Raw genomic sequence first — 22,693 nt, 5'->3', positions numbered from 1 at the left:
GACTCTGATTTGACCTCTCCCCAAGAATTGGGAAAGAAGGCAGACAAATGAGTCAGAACAAGGATTAACCAGAAACCCCAGAACCGTGGTGACCAGAAGAAAACAGACCAGAAGGGTGGGAGTCAGAAAGATAAAGAAAAGGACCAGAAGTCTTCAGGCCCCCAAACTAGTAATAAGGAGGGTGGTTCCCAAAATGACAAAAAGAAAAAGAAGAATGATGGCCCAAAGAAACCTTGGTGTAATACCTGCAAATCAGTTTCACACTGGGGCAGTGAATGCACTAAGAAAAATCCAGTTCCTGCCACTGCAGCTCCTAAAGCAACTCCTTCAGATCGGTTGCTCCCCCACGCTCCTGCTGACCTGCAGCTGCCACGCTCTGCCGATTCAGTGGTATCGTTTTCTCTCCAACTTTCAGCTTTGTGTAGCTGAGCCTCGCATCACTGCAACGCTTTGCTCGCGTAGCGCTGCATTATCGTATTTATTTAATTAATTGCGCGACCTTGCTGAGGCTGTAAGAATTATTAGCGCTACACTGAGGCTGGTGTGCTTAAATTTCATTATCCTGCACGCTCAGCGCATTTGTGCATTTGCTGCCCCTGTCTGTGTTCGCCTTTGACCCTCCATTTTGTGTTGCTTTCCCCTGGTCCGCCCCTCCTCCCGCCACCGCCTCCCAGCTGCTGCCCCTCCCACGCTCCACCCCCTCCACCATCCATTTATGACCAATGCCCCCACGCGCAGCGTCCACGCGCTACGGGTGCGCCTAAGGTAAGCCCGTCTTCGCCCGTCCGCGCCTGGACCGCGCCCAGCGCCAGACCCCCTGGCCCCCGTCCCAGCCACCCCACCCGCATTACTTACGACACCTCCACCCTCCTAGCCCTTAACCCCGGACGACTCTCCAACTGCGCCCAAGCCGCCCCTGGTCACACCCATGGACCCTTCTCTTGCAATTCATGCAAGTTCGACGGCACCAAGACCAACTCCTCATCCACGAACACCAAACAGAGCTCCGACACTAACCACCTTAAATGCATCCTGCTCAACACCCGATCGGTCCACAGACACGCCATCGACCTCTGGCATCTACTAGACACCATCTCCCCGGACGTCGCCTTCCTAACAGAAACATGGATGAACGCCTCCTCAGCCCCAGACATCACCATTGCCATCCCGGAAGGATACAAGATCATCCGTAAGGACCGCACCGACCAAACTGGAGGAGGCATCGCCATCGTTCATAAGAACTCCATCCGCATCTCTACCAGCTCAGACGTCAACCTTGACAGCGCCGAACACCTTCACTTCCAGATCCACACCGACCCCAAGACCACACTCAGAGGCACCCTCCTCTACCGACCTCCAGGATCCCGCGCACAATTCAGTGACGACATCACCGACTTTATCACCCCACACGCTCTCCCCTCCGAGGAATACATTCTACTTGGAGACCTCAACTTTCACCTGGAAAAGAGCTTCGACTGCAACACCACCACCCTCCTGGACAATCTCGCCAACCTCGGACTCAAACAAATTGTTAATACCCCCACCCACATCGCAGGTCACACACTCGACCCCATCTTCACCTCCAGCAAACATATCTCCTTCAGTCACACCACAACTCTACACTGGACGGACCACAGCTGCGTTCACTTTACCTACAATAAGACCACAACTCACAACCTCCCTCAACCTACTCTACGAAGAAACTGGAACAAAATCACTATCGACCAGATCTCCTCATCGCTGCTTCAAAACCCCCTTGTCCACACCTCAAACCCCGACCAAGCAGCCATTAACTTCACCCAATGGCTATCCAACAGCGCCGACATCCTAGCACCGTTGAAAAAACGTCAAACCAAACTAGGCAGCAAAAACGCCTCCTGGTTCAACAATGATCTTAAGAAATCTAAGAAACTCTGTCGCTCCCTCGAGAATGCCTGGAAAAAAGACCCAAACACCAGCACCAGGGACGCCTTCAAAAACGCCACCCGCATACACCACCAACTGATCCGGACTGCCAAGAAAGCCGCATTCAAAGACTGACTAGATAACAACGCCCACAACAGCAAGGAATTATTCAACATCGTCAAAGAATTTACCAACCCCTCCGCCAACTCCAACGACATCACCCCCTCTCAAGCCCTCTGTGACTCCCTAGCTTCGTTCTTCCCCAACAAAATCGCAGACATCCACAACAGCTTCGACAACCAACCCGGAGACCAACCCTCCCAACCCTCCGCCGTACCTTCACCCCCCTTGAACATCCTTAATGACTGGAACCCAATCTCCACTGAGGACACCATCCGCCTGATGAACTCCATCCACTCAGGATCCCCCACAGACCCATGCCCTCACCACATCTTCAACAAAGCAGATTCCATCATAGCACCACACCTCCGAGACGTCATCAACTGCTCCCTCAACTCCGCCACCTTCCCAGAAAGCTGGAAACACGCAGAACTCCGCGCCCTTCTGAAAAAACCCACAGCTGACCCCACCGAACTCAAAAACTACCGACCCATCTCGCTCCTACCATTCCCGGCCAAAGTCATCAAGAAAGCAGTCAACAACCAGCTCGCCGCCTTCCTCGAAACCAACAAATCCCTCGACCCTTCACAGTCCGGCTTCCGAGCCAAACACAGCACGGAGACCGCCCTCATCGCCGCAACAGACGACATTCGAACTCTACTGGACAATGGAGACACCGTCGCCCTCATCCTCCTCGACCTCTCCGCAGCCTTCGACACAGTCTGCCATAGCATCCTTCTACAGCGCCTCAGAAACATCGGAATCCAAGGAAAAGCACTGGAATGGATCACTTCGTTCCTCACCGGAAGAACCCAGAGAGTCCGCCTCCCACCATTCAAGTCAGAGGCCACGGAAGTCATCTGCGGCGTACCGCAAGGATCCTCACTCAGCCCCACCCTCTTCAACGTATACATGAGCCCCCTCGCGGCCATCGCACGCCAACACAACCTCAACATCATCTCCTACGCAGATGACACCCAACTGATCCTCTCACTCACCAAAGACCCTAATACCGCCAAAACCAACCTTCATGAAGGAATGAAAGAAGTAGCCGAATGGATGAAGCATAGCCGTCTAAAACTTAACTCAGATAAAACAGAAGTCCTTATCTTAGGAACCTCCCCCTCCGCCTGGGATGACTCCTGGTGGCCAGAGGCTCTTGGAAAAGCACCCATCCCGACGGATCACGCACGGAACCTGGGCGTCATTTTAGACTCCTCACTCTCGATGTCCAGACAGGTCAGCGCCGTCTCATCATCTTGCTTCAACATTCTTCGCATGCTCAAAAAAACATTTCGCTGGATCCCCACCGAAACCAGAAAAACGGTCACCCATGCACTGGTTACAAGCCGCCTGGACTACGGAAACACCCTATACGCCGGCACCACCGCAAAACTCCAGAAAAAACTCCAACGCATCCAGAACGCATCAGCCAGACTCATACTTGACATCCCACGTAAAGACCACATCTACAGTCACCTGAAAAAACTCCACTGGCTCCCCGTCAATAAGAGGATTACTTTCCTCCTCCTAACCCACGCAAATCCTTCTCCTACCTGGCTGCTAAAACCTGGAACTCACTCCCCACTCATCTTCGTCTCAATCAGAACCATCTAGCATTCAGAAAGCAACTTAAAACTTGGATATTTGACAAGTAATCCCCCCACCCTTCCTCATGCGCCTTGAGACCCTCTGGGTATGTAGCGCGCTATATAAATCCATTTGACTTGACTTGACTTGACTACAGTCAGCAGTGGTAGTGCACAACCTAAAGGGATAGTAGGGTTAACCTTAGGTACTGAGGTGGAATCTGGCCTAGTCAGAATCCCCACACAGGCAGTTCTCCTATATGATGTGGACTTATCTTTGACCACTGCAGTGAGCCCCAGTAACCTGGGCAAATATAGGCAGACTCCCTTAATCAATGAGAAACTGGCTCAGGCCTACAGGGACACTTGTGCCAGTGTCACTATGGTGACACCAGACTTTGTGGACCCTGGTCAGATTGTACTAGGTGAAAGTTACCTAGTGACCAATGCAAGCAACTCCACTACTTCACATAGTGTGGCTGTTGTGAACTTCTCCTGGGGAGGGGTAAATGGCCTAAAGAAAGTTGTTGTGAGTGCAGACCTCCCAGTAGACTGTCTGTTAGGCAATGATCTTGAAAGCTCAGTTTGGTCAGAAGTGGAGTACAGGACTCATGCAGAAATGCTAGGGATTTCAGCTCATGTCCTTGCAGTGACAAGGTCTTAGGCTAAGAAGTGCCTTCCTGAACCAGTGGTGGATCTTGAAACATTAGACCAACCACAACCCAAGAGAAGGAGCAAGAGGGTTAAGGCTGTGCCTTCCCACTTGCCCCAGTTTGAGGATCAAGTTTCACAGGAAACTGATTCTGCAGTCCAAGAGGAGACTGTCTCTGAGGAGCTTGAACCTGACCAGGTTGAGTTTCTGGGGTCAGGGGGACCCTCAAGGGCAGACCTGGGGCAGGCCCAATTAGATTGGCCTTCACTTGAACCCATCAGACAGCAAGCTGCTGCTGAGGCTGCAGAGAATGCTCAAGGTGCCCATAAAGTTTATTGGGATGAAGGACTCCTTTATTCAGAGGCTAGAGACCCCAAGCCTGGCACAACCAGGAGGTTGGTTATACCTTTGAAGTTTAGGGGATTTCCTTCTCACCTTGGCCCATGATATTCCCCTTGCAGGACACTTAGGCCAGAACAAGACTTGGGACAGGCTTGTTCCACACTTTCACTGGCCTCACATGTCAGAAAATGTCAACGAGTTTTGTCGCTCCTGTGTCACTTGCCAAGCCAGTGGTAAGTCAGGTGGCACAACAAAGCCCCCCCTGATACCACTACCTGTGGTGGGGGTACCCTTTGAAAGAGTTGGAATAGATATTGTGGGTCCCATGGATCCTCAAACAGCATCTGGGCACAGATTTATACTGGTGGTAGTGGATCATGCCACCAGGTACCCAGAGGCAATTCCCCTGAGGACCACCACAGCACCTGTGGTGGCAAAAGCCCTCATTGCAGTGTTCTCAAGAGTGGGCTTTCCAAAGGAGGTTCTTTCAGACAGAGGTACCAACGTTATGTCTGGATACTTAAAAGCAATGTGGAAAGAGTGTGGAGTAAACTATAAGTTTACCACACCCTACCATCCACAGTGCAATGGGCTTGTTGAAAGGTTCAACAAGACCCTAAAGGGAATGATAAAAGGTCTACCAGAGAAGCTTAGGCGGAAATGGGACATCCTTTTACCCTGCTTGCTCTTTGCTAACAGAGAGGTCCCACAGAAGGGGGTTGGCTACAGCCCTTTTGAACTTTTGTTTGGCCACCCTGTGAGGGGTCCATTGTGTTTGGTGAAGGAAGGATGGGAGTTACCTCTCAAAAAGCCTAAACTAGATATTGTGGACTATGTACTTGGTCTCCGCTCCAGGATGGCTGAATACATGGAGAGAGCATCCAAAAACCTTGAGGCCAGTCAAGAATTACAGAAAGCTTGGCATGACCAAAAGGCTGTTCTGGTTGAGTTCCAGCCAGGGCAGAAGGTGTGGGTGTTGGACCCAGTGGGCCCAGCAGCACTCCAGGACAAATGGACTGGACCCTGCCCTATCATTGAGAAAAAGGGAGAAGTCACCTATGTGGTTGACTTTGGAACCCCTAGGAGCCCCCACAGGGTGCTCCATGTAAACCGTTTGAAAGCATTTGTTGACAGGGAGGACATGAGTCTCCTCATGGCCACAGATGGGGATCAGGAAGAAGAGAGTGACCCTCTCCCAGACCTGCTTTCCCAGAACCCTGATGATGGTTCAGTTGATGGAGTAGCCTTGGCAGGCAGCCTCACTGAGCAGCAACAGGTGGACTGCAGACAGGTGTTGCAGGCCCACAGGCATATGTTTTCACTCACACCCAGCCAGACTAATTGGTGCACCCATGAGGTGGACACTGGTGACAGTCTGCCTGTGAAGAATAAGATCTACAGGCAACCTGACCATGTCAGGGATTGTATAAAGGCTGAGGTGCAAAAGATGTTGGAGCTTGGAGTGATTGAGCCATCAGAGAGCCCATGGGCTAGCCCAGTGGTCCTTGTGCCAAAACCTCATACCAAAGATGGAAAGAGAGAAATGAGGTTTTGTGTGGACTACAGAGGTCTCAATGCTGTCACTAGGACAGATGCACATCCCATTCCAAGAGCAGATGAGCTCATTGATAAATTGGCTTCTGCCAAGTTTCTGAGCACATTTGATTTGACAGCTGGCTACTGGCAGATCAGGTTAGCTGAAGATTCAAAAGCCAAAACAGCATTCTCTACCCCTAGTGGACATTATCAGTTTGTGGTAATGCCCTTTGGTTTGAAGAATGCACCTGCCACCTTCCAAAGGTTGGCGAATCAAGTCCTTGCTGGGTTGGATGACTTTTGCGCAGCATATCTAGATGATATTGCTGTCTTTAGCTCCACCTGGGAGGATCACCTGATCCACCTGAAGAAGGTTCTGGAGGCCTTGCAAAAGGCAGGCCTGACTATCAAGGCTACCAAGTGCCAGATAGGGCAGAGCAAGGTTGTGTACCTGGGCCACCTAGTAGGTGGGGGTCAGGTTCAACCACTGGAGAGCAAGATCCAGACCATACAGGACTGGGCTCCTCCAACTACCCAGACACAAGTCAGAGCCTTCTTGGGCCTGACTGGGTATTACAGAAAATTTGTAAAGAACTATGGGTCCATTGTGACACCATTGAATGACTTGATATCCAAGAAGATGCCAAAAAAGGTTCAGTGGACAGTTAGCTGTCAAAAGGCATTTGATGACCTGAAGAAGGCCATGTGCTCTGCACCTATCCTGAAGAGTCCTGACTACTCCAAACAGTTCATTGTACAGACAGATGCTTCTGAGTTGGGGGTGGGAGCTGTGCTTTCACAACTTAATCAAGATGGTCAAGACCAGCCCATTGCTTTTATTAGCAGAAGGCTGACCCCCAGGGAGAAACGTTGGTCAGCTATTGAGAGGGAGGCCTTTGCTGTGGTTTGTGCCTGAAGAAGTTGAGGCCATACTTGTTTGGTACTCACTTCCTAATTCAGACAGACCATAAGCCCCTCTTGTGGCTAAATCAGATGAAGGGTGAAAATCCCAAACTGCTCAGGTGGTCCATTTCCCTACAGGGGATGGACTTTACAGTGGAGCACCGCCCAGGGACTGACCATGGTAATGCAGATGGTCTCTCCAGGTACTTCCACTTAGAACATGAAGACTTATCTGGTCAAGGTTAAGTTTAATGTCCCTGCGTTTGGGGGGGGGGGGGGTTGTGTAGGACAGTAGGGTCTGCTATCCTATGGTCACCCCAATTTTTGCTTTTTGCTTCACTGGTTTTCGACTTACTGAGGCTGTGGGCCTGCTAATCAGACCCCCAGCCTGCTGTTCTCTCTCTACATTTGTAATACATGTGCTATAGGTACATACCACAATTGGAAATGGACTCCTTGTCAGCCCCTGTACCATGCACTATAGGTACTCAGGGCATAGGTGCCACCAAGGCCTACCAGGGGCTGAAGCATAGCTTTTGCCACCCCTGGCTGGTTCTTCAATTGACACAACTGGCTGATCACTCAGCTGGGGCAAGTGGGTGTAATTACCCCTTACTTAGATATAGTATACCTATATCTAAACCTATATCTGGACACATATAAACCTGTGAGTCACTCCTATGAAAGGCCTTATCAATCCTGGAGGCAGAGTGCGTGGTTTTATGTGATATGGAGCTCTGGCATGAGCAGAGCCTGTCTGCAGCTGTCGGGAACAACTCCCTAAGCTGATCCGGGATAATGCCATACCATATACTATTAAGTGCCTTATAATCCTCGCGGTTATATAGCAACTTTGGTTTGGCTTTATCAAAACATGTTGTGTAAGGTGTCATACGAATTGGAATACTACCCCCTCGCCAGTTCTGGCGACGGGGGTAGCATTCCACCCTTCTAGAGGGATAAGACATGTTACTTTACTGAAACGCGGTTGATTTAAAATGAGCCTCAGATCCACAAAATGGATGCCTCTGCCACAGACACGGGTCTGGCCTCCTGCTGCTGACCGAAACTCAGCAAATGGTGGCCTGGACAAAGGGTTTCCTGTCGCAGGGCGGTGTCAAAACACCCCAGACAGGAGATAGTGGATTGTAACAGGGAGGTTTCAAAGAAACCAGACACTGCCTGGGGAGCACAAGGCTGCCCCTTGCATAATCCGGCCAAACCGGTTCTGGGGCACACCAGCCCCAGACCCAGCGCGGCCTGGATCAAAGGAAAGGGGTGTAACCACCCCCTTCCTGGGTCCCACCCATAGGAGGGGACCTAGCAGGATGTCCAGACCACCAGATTCGAATAAGAGTGGGAGCAGTGCCAATGCAACTCAGATCATCCTGAAGAAACATAAGAAACGAATTCTGGACCCTTCGACATCCTACTCAACGTAGAAGACTGAAGAATCTCCCTTGTGGTCAAGGAGTGACCACCCTGTGCAAACAGGCAACATCCAGCCCTCGACCCTTGCTTTGTTGCAGTTCCCGCCGGAACTCGAGCGACAGAGATCGACGAGATCAAGCTAGCCTGCCTTCTCCCAGCCCGATCCACAGTCCCTGCAGAGCTGAGACCCGTGGAGGCGACCGGAAGCGTGGGGCACGCCATCTTGAAAAGGCCACGAGACGCTGACCGTGCAGCCCACGAGTGACCCTCGAAGCTGTACACCGGGGTTTGAGAAGCCCCAACCCTGAGCTACACTTGCACCAAAGCTACCCCCCTCCACACTCGACGAGTGCTGCGTGGGGCCCTTCTGCTTGTGTTGGCTCGACGCGTTGGCCCGGTCACTTGCCAGCTGGCTTGTGGCCCCTGTGCCGAAGAAAACTTGAAAACGACCTGCTTTTCTGGTTGCTCCAGATCTGCACCAGCTCCTGTGAAAAGGAGACCCCACTCTGACCCTCCTGGTCTGAGTAAGAAGCAATCTCCCGGTTCCGCGTGGATTGCTTTTGCCAAGTGCTGTTTGCTGCAATCTTGAAGCCGACGGTGCTGACGGCGAGAGCCTGCGCGGGACAAATCGTGACCTGTTCCTGGACGTCGCAGATGCCCCAGAGCCCACGTGACAGCGGAGAGAAGCCTCTCGACAACCATCTGATTGCCTGGTTCCGTCCTGGTTCCACCCTGGTCACAGCTGAGTGACCCAGACTCTGTCCCCTCTGCTTTCAGATTCATCTCGACTTCGATCCACCCATGGATCACACCGGACACTTCTGCTTCCCATCGCCTGCAGCATCTCCTGCTCCATGCACCAAGAGCCTGCGTGTCAAAACCCGACGCCACTTCGACCCTGTGCACCCACTTCCTGTGGGTGAGGTAACATTGCAACGCCGGTGTCCCTACACTGGTACACACCCCTAGGGTCTGTGTCTTAAGTTTTGTTCCTCTAGGTTCAGCGGAAGTATCTTGAAACTAACTTTGTGTAACTTTTACGCACCATTGACTTTACATTGGTGCAAGCCGCACTTTACGTGCTGCACCAGAATCCCGCGGGCTTCTCCCGACTTCAGCATTGCTAGTCCTGACTGCTCCCAGCGATTCTCTAGGCCCTAGGCCTAACCACTGTTCGATTGGTATCTCTTATACCACTTTTTTAATATATGGGTTGAGTGGCCACCCGACCTCATCCATAATTGTGCAACTTTGTATGTTATACTGTTCTTTTGATTTAACGCTTGTGCCCCTTTCCTCATAAAGAGTACTGGGGATTAATTTAGAAATAAACACATATTTTTATAATATATACTTGTGTGGTGTCCTTTCATTTGGTATTACAGGATTGTATGTGGTAAAACAGCTCGCTTAACACGACCTCTTAAGTTAAGCCTTCAAGGCTGCTTAGTCCATGCTATCCCTAGGATAGCTTGTCTACAAGGTTGACTTACAACCAGACACCATAAGGGATTGTTTGGACTGATACAAAGTCGTTCCAGAATTGGAAACACTACATATCAGGCCAACTTCTCACAGCTATTTTCAAAACAAGCACATAAATAAAAAATGTGTCCTTTACAAAAGCAATAGCGCAAACTTTCCTAATGCGAGACCTATTGCATTGCTGAGCTTCTCTCCCCTGCTGCACTCTCCTGCTCTCTGAGCTGCCATCTAAGTCACGTAAATACAAAACATGTTGCATTCCAAATGCTATAGGTGTCACATTTGCGAAAGTTATAACTATTGGCGTTGTAAATGACAAAGCTATCAATTTAGCTATTTTAAAAACCAACAAATAAAATATTTGTCATTTATAAGACCAATAGCTCCAACTTTTCTAATGCGAGACCTATTGCATTTCCAATGCTTGTTCTCCCTCTTACTAGGGTTAGAGATTACCGTCAAGTGAGCTGTCGGAAAGGGTCAGTTATTTTTCTCTAATATGTTCCATTAATTTACAGGCTATTTATTTTAATATTACAAATATTTCAAATATATCAGTAATAACAAAAGCACTTTTTTGTAATTAAGAAGTGTGATGCAAACAGACTTAAACAGGAGCAAAACAAACTAGAACACTTTACTTGGTGATGTGCAAATGACACGCATTTGCAGAAACTCTATTTCCAAAAATGATTGTTTGTACACTATATAGTTTTATCAGGAAAGCTGCGTGTCAGTGGGAAAGTTTGTGGGCATTTCAAAGTAAAATCTGCTGATTACAAATGACAGTGTGCTACCACGTCATACCTTGGTTATGTATTTAATAAAAGTGATAGTTTTTAAATATGATTTGAGAAACATTCCTGCCCCCGGCCAGATAAAAATGTTGTGAACATCCTTCTTGGTGTACAATCGCACCTTGTGCTACTTTGTGTTATTTTAGGGCAACTGTCCAACTGAATTCGTAAATGTGTTTTGTGATGGAAACCAGGTGCAAAGTTTTAGTAAATCCGCCCCATAAATGTTACACAATGATTGAGGAGTAATACTAATAAAATTATATTGCTACCCAAAAGGAACCTTTTTAGCAACTTTAGAATAACCTTAGGAGGACTGAGGGCAAAACAAACAATAAGATTCTAAACCTATGCCTTTCAATTTGAATGCTATTAGAAATAATGGCGTAACCCTGTGTCCCTATAGAACCTGGGTATATGTGATATGTATAGAAGTGGATCTGTCGGGTTGTGGCAATTCCTTTGTTCAGAATAGCTAATATATCATAGACTTACTATTCACAAATATTACAGGCTTAATGCAAGACTCAACAAAGATGGTCCAACTGAACTTTTCTAGAACCAAATAAGGATAAATAGAACACACTACAAACGGAAAATTGTTTTTTTCAAAAATGAATATTGCATTATATGAATGTGGTATTTATATGGTAATTCTTATGGCTGTCGATAAGGCAATACAATATCCGGCGATAATGTGAATAAAGTGCAAACAAGGTGACTTGTGGTGATTAGTGAAGAAAATGATATACACATAAAATACAGACAAACAACAATTATGTTGAAATGTCCGTTCTTTTTCGCATGAATCCTAGGCCCAATATGACCTCAAAGTGGGGTCAGAGAAGCTGCATGGACCAGCAGGACTACAATGTTGACGTTTCGACCCTGGGTGGACGCGCAGCTAATTAAGCGTCAGAGGCGGGTCTTCATTAGGACTGGGGGTGGGGAAGCAATTGTTGACAGCTGCATGCACCACAAGTCACCTTGTCTGCACTTTATTCACGTTATCGCCGTTATGACATATTAGCTATACTGAACAAAGGAATTGTCACACCCCGACAGAACCACTTCTATACACATTTCAATTTGAATGCAGCACTTTGACGCCAGTTCACAGCTCAATGTGCTATATTTGAAGTAATGTTACTTTTAAACTCAAAATAACATAAGGATCTCAGTGACAAAGCAATAATTCACTGACCTGGCTGCATAAAATACTAATCTGTGATCTGCATGTCACACGTTGTGCTTTGCAGCAGAACATTAACCCTCTATGCTGCTATATTATGAGCCAGAACTGTGACTAAACACTTAAAGATCTCTCTCTTAAGTGCATTAACCACCAAAGCTATCATGCCATTGTAATTAGCCAATTAAAATGGCACACACACAAAGATCTCTGCAGGCTGCTCTGCAGTCTGTCTTTTAGAGGGTGCCCCCTTGACCTTGGCGCCCAGTGCCATTTCACTGGTCGTACCTCCCTAAAACTGTACTGGGCCAAGGACAATACTTCTTACTTACTTGAATAACTGTGGTAATGCGCCTGCCTTCCAGGATACATGCATTTATCAGACCAAGGCCAATACGGGTTCGCCTGGCCACTTTGGTGATTCTAGAAAATGACTAGATAATGACTCTGGCAATACGATGACCATGGGTAAGTGGGAATCAGGGTTCGATTACAGAGAGGGAGCCTGAGAAACAGCTACCACATCCAATGAAGTCAGCAAAAATGCAAATTACCCAATCTGACTCGGGAGGTAGTGATGAAAAATAACTGCATAGGACTCTTTTGAGGCCCTGTAATTGGAATGAGTACACTTTAAATCCTGTATCGAGGATCCATTGGAGTCCAAGTCTGGTGCCAGCAGCTGCAGTAATTCCAGCTCCAATAGCGTATATTAAAGTTGCAGCAGTTAAAAAGCTCACAGTTAGATCTTAGGATCGAGATGGTGGTCCTTTGCAAGGCAAGTTACCGCCTGTACCAGCCCTTGCCGCACAGCACCCCCTTGGTGCTCTTGACTCAGTGTCCTGGGGTCCGAACTCTTAAAAGCAGCCTGGTACCTGAATACTTCAGCTAGGAATAATGGGATCGGACTCCGGTTCTATTTCATTCATTTTCAGAACTGAGGATAACATTAAGAGTGACGGCTGGGGGCACTCGTACTAAGCTGCTAGATGTGAAATTCTTGGACTTGCGCAAGATGAACCAAAGCAAAAGCCTTTTCCAGGAAGGTTTTCATTAATGAGGAACGGAACTTAGAGATTTGAAGACGATCAGATACCATCTAAGTTCCAACAACACTTCTATCAAAACTCATAAACTTCCATTTTTTAAGGAGGACTTTTAAAATATGATTGGTAACTGTGCCATAGCACGAGAGGCTTCAATAGCAAAACTGTCAACTAGTGCTCTCTTCTGTCAAATCAAAAGGGCTTTGCACATTCTGACCAAAAATGAGGTGCAGTTTGGAAGTTTCCTCTCTATAGTTAGTATCTGAAACAAAGGCTTTAATTTACAGGCAAAATTCTCAGCTATCACCAGCTCTAAAAAGGGATCCTTGAACCAAGGTCACCCAGGGCTCTGAGATTTGCAAACTCATTGCATATCTGCCTTAGTCGTCACACTGCAATGAGAAACACGGATACTGTACTCTGGGGTGGTCCCCGATTCATGGAAGGAAACTAATATTATAGTCTTTCATAAGAAAGGCAAACCAACAGAGAAGCCGGGGTCATATCGACCTATATCCTTAATAAATGCTGATACTAAGCTATATTCAAGGATTTGGGCAAAGAGGTTGGGCAGGATCATAGGTGATCTGGTCTCCCCATGGCAACATGGTTTTGTCCCTGGGCGTGGTACGACAGATCACATATCTAGAGCAATAACTCTGTTTGATGCCCAGGAAGCCGTGGATGGCCATGATCCTGCTCAACGCAGAAAAAGCTTTTGACCGGGTGGAGTGGAGCTTCCTCTGGAGCATTTTGGCCGGGAGGGGTTTTGGGCCAAATATTGTTAGGGCTATTAAATCTATGTATACTGACCCAGAAGCGACAATTACGGTAATGGGAGAGAAATCAGACAAGTTTAAGATAAGTAGAGGGACACGGCAGGGTTGTCCCTGCTCCCCCATACTATTTGCTCTATACATCGATCCGCTCATTCAGAAGATTCTAGAGAGCCCTAGAATATCTCCTGTGATTTATAATAGTTATGAAAACAAGATTTTAGCCTACGCTGATGACCTGGCGGTTATCACAACAGACCCGCAGCAAGCACTCCCAGAATTGGTACAGATGGCTAAACTTTTTGGCCAAGGTTCTGGATATCTCCTGAATGAATCTAAAACCCAGATAATTTGCTCTAGAAACATATCAAGACCCGACCCTAGGTATGTTGATTCTGCTTTATATTTAGGGGTTAAGATAAATGCTACAGTGGGTAAGATAGTGGAAGAGAATTACCCTCCCCTTATTAAATATATAGAGGTAGAACTGAAAAGGATGGATGCCCTTCATCTTTCGCTGGTCGGGAGAGTAAATGCTGTAAAAATGGCGATGTTTCCAAGGGTGCTATATCTATTCAGAACCATTCCCCTATATATTGAGGAGAAAATTTTGAAGAAACTAGAGTCTGTCTTTATCAAGTTCATATGGCAGTATGGCAAGGTTCGACGCTCAACGACCCTTATGTCCCTTCCGTGGGAAAGGGGTGGGATGGCACTTCCGAACCTGAGATTGTATCACTGGACCTGTCTCCTAATACAGATGTCAATTCTGTTTCAATCCGACACTGATGCGATTATTGAAGACAACCAGGGTCCCCCTTCCATCTTTAATTTACTAATGGGGGAGAAAGCTATGGGATTACTGCTAACCGAACTGGAATATAGGTTCTATAGAAAGGCACGATTTAAGATCCTGCTAGGTGCATGGCAAGTATGGAAATCAATTTTAAAATGTTATCATATCCCTAAAGTCAACCCTTCTCTTCTCTTGGTTAATTCTAGCCTTTTTCCTCATTTGAACAATGACGGGATACTACAAGTCTGGAAGGATTTAGGGGTTAAGACTATTGGAGATCTAATGGTAGGAGATAGGATAAGCGGGTTTGACATGCAAAGGAGATATGGCCTCCCCTCAAATCAATGGCTTATATATGGCCAAATCTCCGGCATCTTACAGGCTTGTAGACCAAAGCTCAAAACCCTTGCAGACTTTCCTGTGGTTGAAGGTATGAGAAGAAGATGTAGGAAGATAAAAGATATTTACAACTGAGAAGAAGATGTAGGAAGATAAAAGATATTTACAACATGCTGGTGTCCAGATTACAGGACGATGTAGGAAAAGTAGAAAGTGATTGGGCAACTAAATTGGGAAACCCGGATGTAGATTTGGACCTAGCATTAACCTTGAACAAAAAGATTTTTCGGGCGTCCAATTTACGAGCACAACATTTTAAAACAGTCTTTAATCTATACCATACACCGGCTAAATTATTTGCCTGGGGTGTCAGGAATGATGATTGCTGCCCGAGATGCGATAAGGGACAAGCTGACCTACTACATATGTTCTTTACTTGTGAACGATTGACCCCCGTCCTGGACGGAATAACAAAATTCTGGGAGGGGTTGCTAGGTCATAAGATCGATCTATCCCCAACACTAATGTTATTTGGCTCAGATTCTAAACTGGTTTTAACAGATGACGAGGCTGCTTTGGTTTTTATGTCGGTTGCCGTACTCAGAATTATTATTTCGGCCGGTTGGAAGGCTGTAACAGCCCCGTCTTTTCAGATGTGGATCTCTAGATTCTTAGCTATTTACAATATTGAGTCTAGCCTCTACGAATTTAAAGGTGTTAAAAAACGAGAAATGGGAAGACGATTATGGGCCCCGGTTAAGAAATGGATGGACGATAGAATAAGAATTTGAAATCTACTGTATTGTTATATTTATTGATTGATTTTTATACAATTTTTTACCACCACATAAAAATATTGTGTTCTTTAATTGCTCATATATGTATCCGATGTTCTTAAACCTTGCTTATGGCAATGTATTTATGTATTAACTTATTGCACCATGAACTTCAATAAATAAAATTAAAAAAAATTTAAAAAAAGAGAAACACGCATTGCATCCCATGCCAGGACTGCTTATTAACCAAAAAACTGTTTACACAGTAAAAATGCAATTTGAAAAATCTCCAACTTATATGAAACGTTGGTTCATTTAGTAAGCTGCAAATGTAGTGAGTCCCTATTGCAAGATATTTTAATTAAATATACATACGCCTTCTGCTTTGTGCCATTACTTGCCCCAAATATACTATGTCCCCATGGCCTTTAAATATACCTGCCTAAACTTGTGCCACAAATGCTGCCACAACATACTGACACTAATTATAAATAAATATTATTTAAAGCTAGGTCATTGTTGCAAATGAACTGCAGGTTTTGGGTAACTTCACTTGGCTCATCGAAGTCGCCCACTAGTGATAGAGTGGGGTTCAAAATCTCTCCTGAGACCGCTATTCAAGAAGCAACCTATCTCGATTCTATAACCACTCTCCCGCCGAAAACGGCAAAAAATAAAATCTCTCTTTCAATCACTTGCCTCGGGTGTTCATTAAGGAATGGGCGATTTGAAATCGCTCTCCCTGCCATTGCTAATACAAATCTCTACCTATCCCACAGGACTGAAATAATCCCCTCTCCGAATTGTGGATCTCACTATCCTAGTTTGGGATCAAAGTTCAAGCTCTATGGTGAATCTACGAACATTCGTCACCGCCCACGTGCATCTCCGTGGCAAGTAATACTGTACGATCGAAATCAGCCGCCCCCGCCATGACTGGATCAAATCTTACTCACAGCATAGTTTCGGATTAAACGTTACTTCTGTCGTGAGGGCACTTAACATCGGAAACAGGCGCCCAGCCCCGCATTCCACACACCTCTGGGTCACTTCTGGTCTACAAGTGACCGACCCTTGGATGTACCTTCCCTCGGCCACCTGACAGGTTTGCTAATAAAGGAGCCAGTCTAAAACACACGCAACCAAAAACACCTGTATATCGTAATTATTACAATTGAAGGCTGAAAACAATAGACGATAAAAAGGCGGCCAGCACCTTTTAGTGCAGATTAAATAAAATACTAATCGGGGCTTTATACAACCTTCCCTCTCATCCCCCACCCAAAGGTGAAACCTGTCACAGCGGCCTTTCCAGGCGAAAAGGTTTGCCATTGGGGAGCCCCTTGTGTTCCCGATGCCCGTAGACTATCCCCAGCATTGCTGGGAAGAGGCCTGGGGCTGGCAGAGCTAAATTCTCAAAAGATTAACTTCAGGCAGGAGCTCGCTGACGTTTCTAGTGATACGGAAGTAGAATTAGAATAGGGGGGGGCGAGAGCTTGCCGCAGATATCTAACTGCAACGTGCAGGTCATAGGTTCTCATATCAGCAAGACAGTAAGAAGTTCAGTGGGATCACTGCTGAGTTGCGTGCAACCTGCAATTTGACCCTGGGCATAACATCATTACAACATGTGATTGAGATGGCTGTGTGGAAACCGCTGGGCGCACGTTTTAATTTCACTAAAATACATTTGTAGTTTGAGAACCAACTGCAAAGGCCAGTGTGCACTCCGCACGGCGCATATTGGATAGTGGATAGATAATTGGGTTCGTTCGTGCATCTGCTGCTGAGATCTGAGTAGCTTGCAGATCACGCATTTTAAAGCCCAAAGAAATAGCTCAGTAAACTAATACACTTCTGACCTCATGAAGAGATGGGGGTGCACATTTCCACTCACTGACCCCCACCCTAGTGAGTTCAACGCTCAGTTTGGTTCGGCTGACCCGTCGCTATTCCTCATCGGTCGCTAGAACTCGCTATTGACAAAACAGCCATTTCTAATCCGACATTCAGTCGAGGAAGGGACTTTACTTAGTGTTGCTATTGTAAATATTGCGTCAGACGCAGACGACGTACCTGGGTAAGACTTTCCATGGACGCCAGCTGCCGCGGGATGCATTTGTCTGCAGGAAGTCCTGGAAATAAAACGCACGTCAGGGATGACTCGTGCTTCAGCAGAAGACCCGCCCCACCCCCGACTGGTGAAGGCCTTGACACATGAATTTAAAGCACGTCAACAGCACCCTTACAACCGGCACAACCGGGTGAGGCTCACAGTCGCTCACAGCCACACCCCAACGCAACCACTCCTACAAACTCACCGCCCCCGAAACGCACACACATGCATCGCCCAGACACACGAATGTGCAGTGCAGCCTCTGTATATGTTCTGCGACACGTCATGGCTTTTATTGGTTCCTGTGCTGATCAGGTTCCAACGAAGCACCTTTCCTTTTTCCTCGAACCCGGTGAACACCCTTTCAGAGAGGTGGATGAACTCCTGGCTTTTAGACCCCGTTACGCTAAATGCTCTGCTTGCCCAGCGCCTTGTTGGCATTTCAGTTTTTGTCTTTGGCGTTATACAAGATTTACGGTTGTTTGCACTCTTCCACCTAAAGCCTTATTACATTCTCTCAATCTTTGTACAGGGGTGTAATGTACCAGCTGCTGAGATCGGCGTTCAAAACGCAAGTTCTAACCTTGCTGGGGCCAACTCTGCCTTTCATCCTATACAGTTTGATAATTTCACTACCAAGGACTTGGGCAAATATGTAACTTAATTTGAACTAGCTAGAGTAAATTCGACTTACAGTGCACACTCAATAAAAATATAAATATAGGTATTTTGTGAAAAGTTCAAATGTTTATGCCTGGCCCCTGGCCAGGGTTTCTGCAAAAATAGTTCACCCTCATATACAGCAAGAGTTCGAGTTGGAGAAAAAAGCTCATTAAACTGCATCGCATTATCCAGCTAGGGATTAAAATGAAGATACACTTTAGGAGGCCTGCTCATTTGCCAGGACCTACTGGCTGAATTATGCGTCTCAACCTAAAAAAAAGTGGTAAAACACTAGTAGCACCCCACTCCAAAAAAATTAATAAACGTGGATGCCCAGTAGGACAAGGACTAAACCTCTTTTGTGTAACTGTCCCAGTCTTGTAGATAGCCCTGGATTCTATTGGTAAACATTGAAGAGTTAGCAGCCAGTGGCGGGAGGTCGTTATGTCAAGGAGGGGGCGGGTGAGGCACACACGCACACTTATACACTCACTCATTTTCACCCGTGCATTCACAAACACTCACAACAAATTCACAAAATAATACATGCGCACACCAAACATTGAGAAACATAAAGCGTACCTGTACTGCAGCTCCGGGAGAGGAAAGCCTCAGAGGTCACAGGAGGGTTGGAACTGCCAATGAGGAAAGGCAGCAGTCCCTCACTCATCACAGAATGGGATGGGCTCATTGAGACTTGCTGACCGCACCCAACTCTGTGTTGAGATGTCACTGATTCACACTCGGCCCTGGGCACTTCACGGCTTAAAACTGAAGATCCCAGTTCCGAGGCAATCAGTCACAAGGAGAAGGGCCTCAAAAGAGCTTTACCAGGTAGAGGAGGTCACACCCAAAGGGCTGTGAAACCCTCGCTCAGCCCATCAAAGTTCAGCTCAGGTAGCCAGGAGCATACGCATTTAGCCATGTCTAGCTCCTGGCTGCCTGACCTAAACAATAAGAGTGACTGTCAGGCTGACCTTCATTCAGCTGGACAGACACTCTTCTCTGGAAAAAGGAAAGGGGCGCGGCCCCATCGCCCATATGGACGGTCTGCAGCTGTTTGTAGTACTGGTGAGATGTGATGAAATGTCTTAGTTGCAGAGATAAAGTGCTCCAGGGGGGTGAGGCGAGTCTGAAGAAGTCCAGTCAATAAAGAGTTGTAATGATAGGTCATTGGCAATGCTTTTGATTGAACCAGGGTAGTCCGATCAGATTTAGGGAGAACTACACATTTCACACAGAAAGTGCATTTGGGAATGCACAGAATCAACCATACCACGAATATGCATTAATAGGTTAGCCTTGCTGTCAAAAATGATGATTGTCAGGGATAAATGACTTGCAACCAAGGAGTCTGTCTGCCATATCCAGGTAAGATATGCAAGAATCCTGTTTTTAGGAACTTAAGTTTCAGATGGCAAGAGGTCATATTGCGCAAGAAATAGAACATCCTTGAAGGAGGAGATCTTTAGCTAGACATGTGCATCACTGGTGCATTGAGGATGCTTGATCCCGGAGGAGGACTCTAAGTGGTTCAATGATAGGTGAAAAACTGGCAAACCATAGGAGCCAGGCTGGAACCTTGAGACACCCAGATTTTAATCAAAAGGCCTATACATGCAACTGTCGATTTTGATCTGCTATGACCGATGTGGTAGTCAAGAAGCAAACCATTCACAAACTACACTGTCAAACCCCATGCATTCATGGAGAATCAGGAGGAGCACAGAGAAATTCATTGTATCAGAGAGAAATGCATCATCCAGGAACTGTGGAAGATTGGTCTGTGAACTGTGACTTGGTCTAAAACCCGATTGGATCTCCTCAAAAAGATTTTTTTCAAAGATATGATGAGCGAGCTGTTCAAGAAAAGGGAGACCTGAAACAAGATGCAAGTAGTTGAGATATCCTTCATCCGCTGTTGTGTTTTTGTTTTTAACCCTTTCGATGCTGATGACGAGCTGGGCTCGTCATGGTGCACAGTGGTCGTGTGCTGATGACGAGCCCAGCTCGTCATAAAACAATGAAATATAGCAATTTCCAGCACAGGAGGGGAATTGCCTTAGCAGCGAAGGTGTTAAAGAAGTGGATTGACCTGGCTGATTTTGAGGCAACCTTGTCGCAGAGAAAGGTTAATTTCCTTTGTCCAGTGAGGCAATTGTAGAATTGCTAGTTCTTTGATAAGGTTGCCCTGACCATTGGTTGCTGAAGTGGTTTGAAGGTTTAACCTTGGTGATCTTTTTTTGAAGATTTTCAGACACTTGATCAAAGAGCAGCCAGTTCATCTTGGATTTACATTTGAGAGGAATGTGATTTCAGGAATGTGGAAGTTGGGGCAGATTGTTTAATAGATCAAAAGTTGAGATCAAAGAATGTAGCAAACTCTTCAGATTTCACAGCAAAGGTTCTTAAATTTGAGTGAAGCAGGCGGTGGGTTTGCCATTCTATTACAAATAGTTCTTTTGGGCAATTTGTGCCAAGGTTCATAACAGATTTATTGAAGGAGGACTTGGCATTTGAACTATTTTCCTTGTAATATATCCTAGGTGTCCTGAGGAAATTGGGGAATTGAGAGACAAAAGGAGAAGATGGTTGCCTCCATAGGTTCTCTAATGCACTGAGTGATTTCCTTTCCTCAAGGAGATCTATGGTGAGCCAAGGAGCAGAGTTTGGGTCATTTCATTTCATTTTGCTTTGAAACAGTGCTAGGACATCCAGAAGCTTAGTCATCTAGAGAAAGGAGTGCATTCACCTATAATTGACCCACACAAACACCGTTGTTTAATCCATTATACAGCATTCGTCAGGTTACTCACACACAAAAGAAAATATGTGACACATATTTACAAACAGTAGCATTCAATGCTTAAGATAGTGATTGATTTCATTTTGAAAACAGCCTTAGTTATTTCTTTTTTGTTGATGAATAGCCAATAAGTGTTCCACCTCCGTGATAGGTCGCAGGCCAGAGGCTTTTTCAAGCATGACACTTACAGGGAAGTGCTGCATAGTTATATCTCAGATGAGCAGCCTAGTAAGACAACATTCTTAAATGTGAAACTGAGTCATCTATTCTTCTGAGTTGGATTACCAGAACACATCTTATTTGGTAGTCCCAACTCATTCAGATAGTAGAAACAATTGTACCTTCAGGCAATTTATCCCTTCAGTCTTTGTTAAAGGTAAACTAAAGGTGAATTAATTCCTTTCTCTATATTAATTCGCTATGGAGTAATAGGGCCCAGCCACCCACCCACCCACTTCCGAAGAGTGCAATAACTCACAACCACAAACTTTCTTCAAATACTAAAGGCATGTTGAGTGGTACTTAATATGCTTGGCTTTTACATTCAGAGTTCAAGTTTGGTCATGCATCTGTTGAGTCCTGAGGTGGAAGTGTTTATGTCATCATGAGGACTGGCTGGGGCAATTTGGTGGGAGCCCTTAATCACTAATATCATATGGTTAGGTTTTATGATATCTCAAAACCAGATATGATATCTTTAGATATAAGCAAACATTTTGCTGCGACCTAAAGCTAACGAGAAAAGGATTAGTAGGTGATGAGCCTAATACACAGGGATTGGGACATCAGCGGGGATCATGCCTACCTTCAAAAAAGAAAGTTCACCGTTAAAACTTTAGTGTGGGTGGGCATGGTACAGTGTTGCGTGATATCCTTAGAGACGAGGAATGAGGAGAACATATCGGCTGTACTGTCACTGAGTTTTCCATTGAAGACTGAAACCTCATAAAATATATTAGAATCAGAGGATAAGCTGACTAGTAATGTGTTCCATACACTTTTCTGTGAAATCCAAATTGTCACCGGGAGAATAATAGGCGACATCAAGCTCGAATGACCGGGCTTGCATTTGTAGGATTTCAACAATCGAACACTAAAAAGAGGAGTAGGAGTCAGTGGCAACTGTCCTACATTGGCACTTGCTGATAGAAGTGATTTCTACTCTTCCTTTCACTAGGCCTACTTTTCAAGTGAAAAAGAAGGGAAACAGAAGGTCTGTGACAGTGCAAGAAGTGTTGGCGTACCAGGTTTTCGTAATGAGAAGAACACAAAACGCTGGTCCAAAAACTCAACAAATACATGAATGAGTGCAATTCATATTCTACAGCCTTTAGACACTCCCAACGCGGTACTATGCACCACTTTCTACAAATACATATCCTGTCCTCAAGAGGTCATGTCTCCTGGGGCTACGAACATGGGA

General features: G+C 46.2%; 1 protein-coding gene across 5 annotated transcripts in view; it reads right to left on the bottom strand.

The window, feature by feature from the left end:
* The window catches only part of PCSK7 (proprotein convertase subtilisin/kexin type 7), a 305,529-nt gene that overhangs the window by 239,850 nt on the left and 42,986 nt on the right, over positions 1-22,693 (bottom strand). For 2 of the 5 annotated variants that reach the window (XM_086957038.1, XM_086957037.1), the window contains exon 3: positions 17,762-17,820. The exons of 2 other annotated variants lie outside the window; for them this stretch is intronic. In XM_086957038.1, the coding sequence (XP_086813164.1) occupies positions 17,762-17,779 (18 nt within the window). In that variant the 5' untranslated portion in view covers positions 17,780-17,820. Of the gene's footprint in view, positions 1-17,761; positions 17,821-18,006; positions 18,074-22,693 lie in introns of those variants that run through there. One more of the 5 variants, XM_086957036.1, reaches the window with a different exon arrangement.

The sequence above is a fragment of the Lissotriton vulgaris genome, chromosome 2_1 (genome assembly GCF_964263255.1).
Source record: "Lissotriton vulgaris chromosome 2_1, aLisVul1.2, whole genome shotgun sequence".
NCBI classification, from domain to species: Eukaryota; Metazoa; Chordata; class Amphibia; order Caudata; family Salamandridae; genus Lissotriton; species Lissotriton vulgaris.
This window is presented reverse-complemented; position numbering and strand designations above follow the sequence as displayed.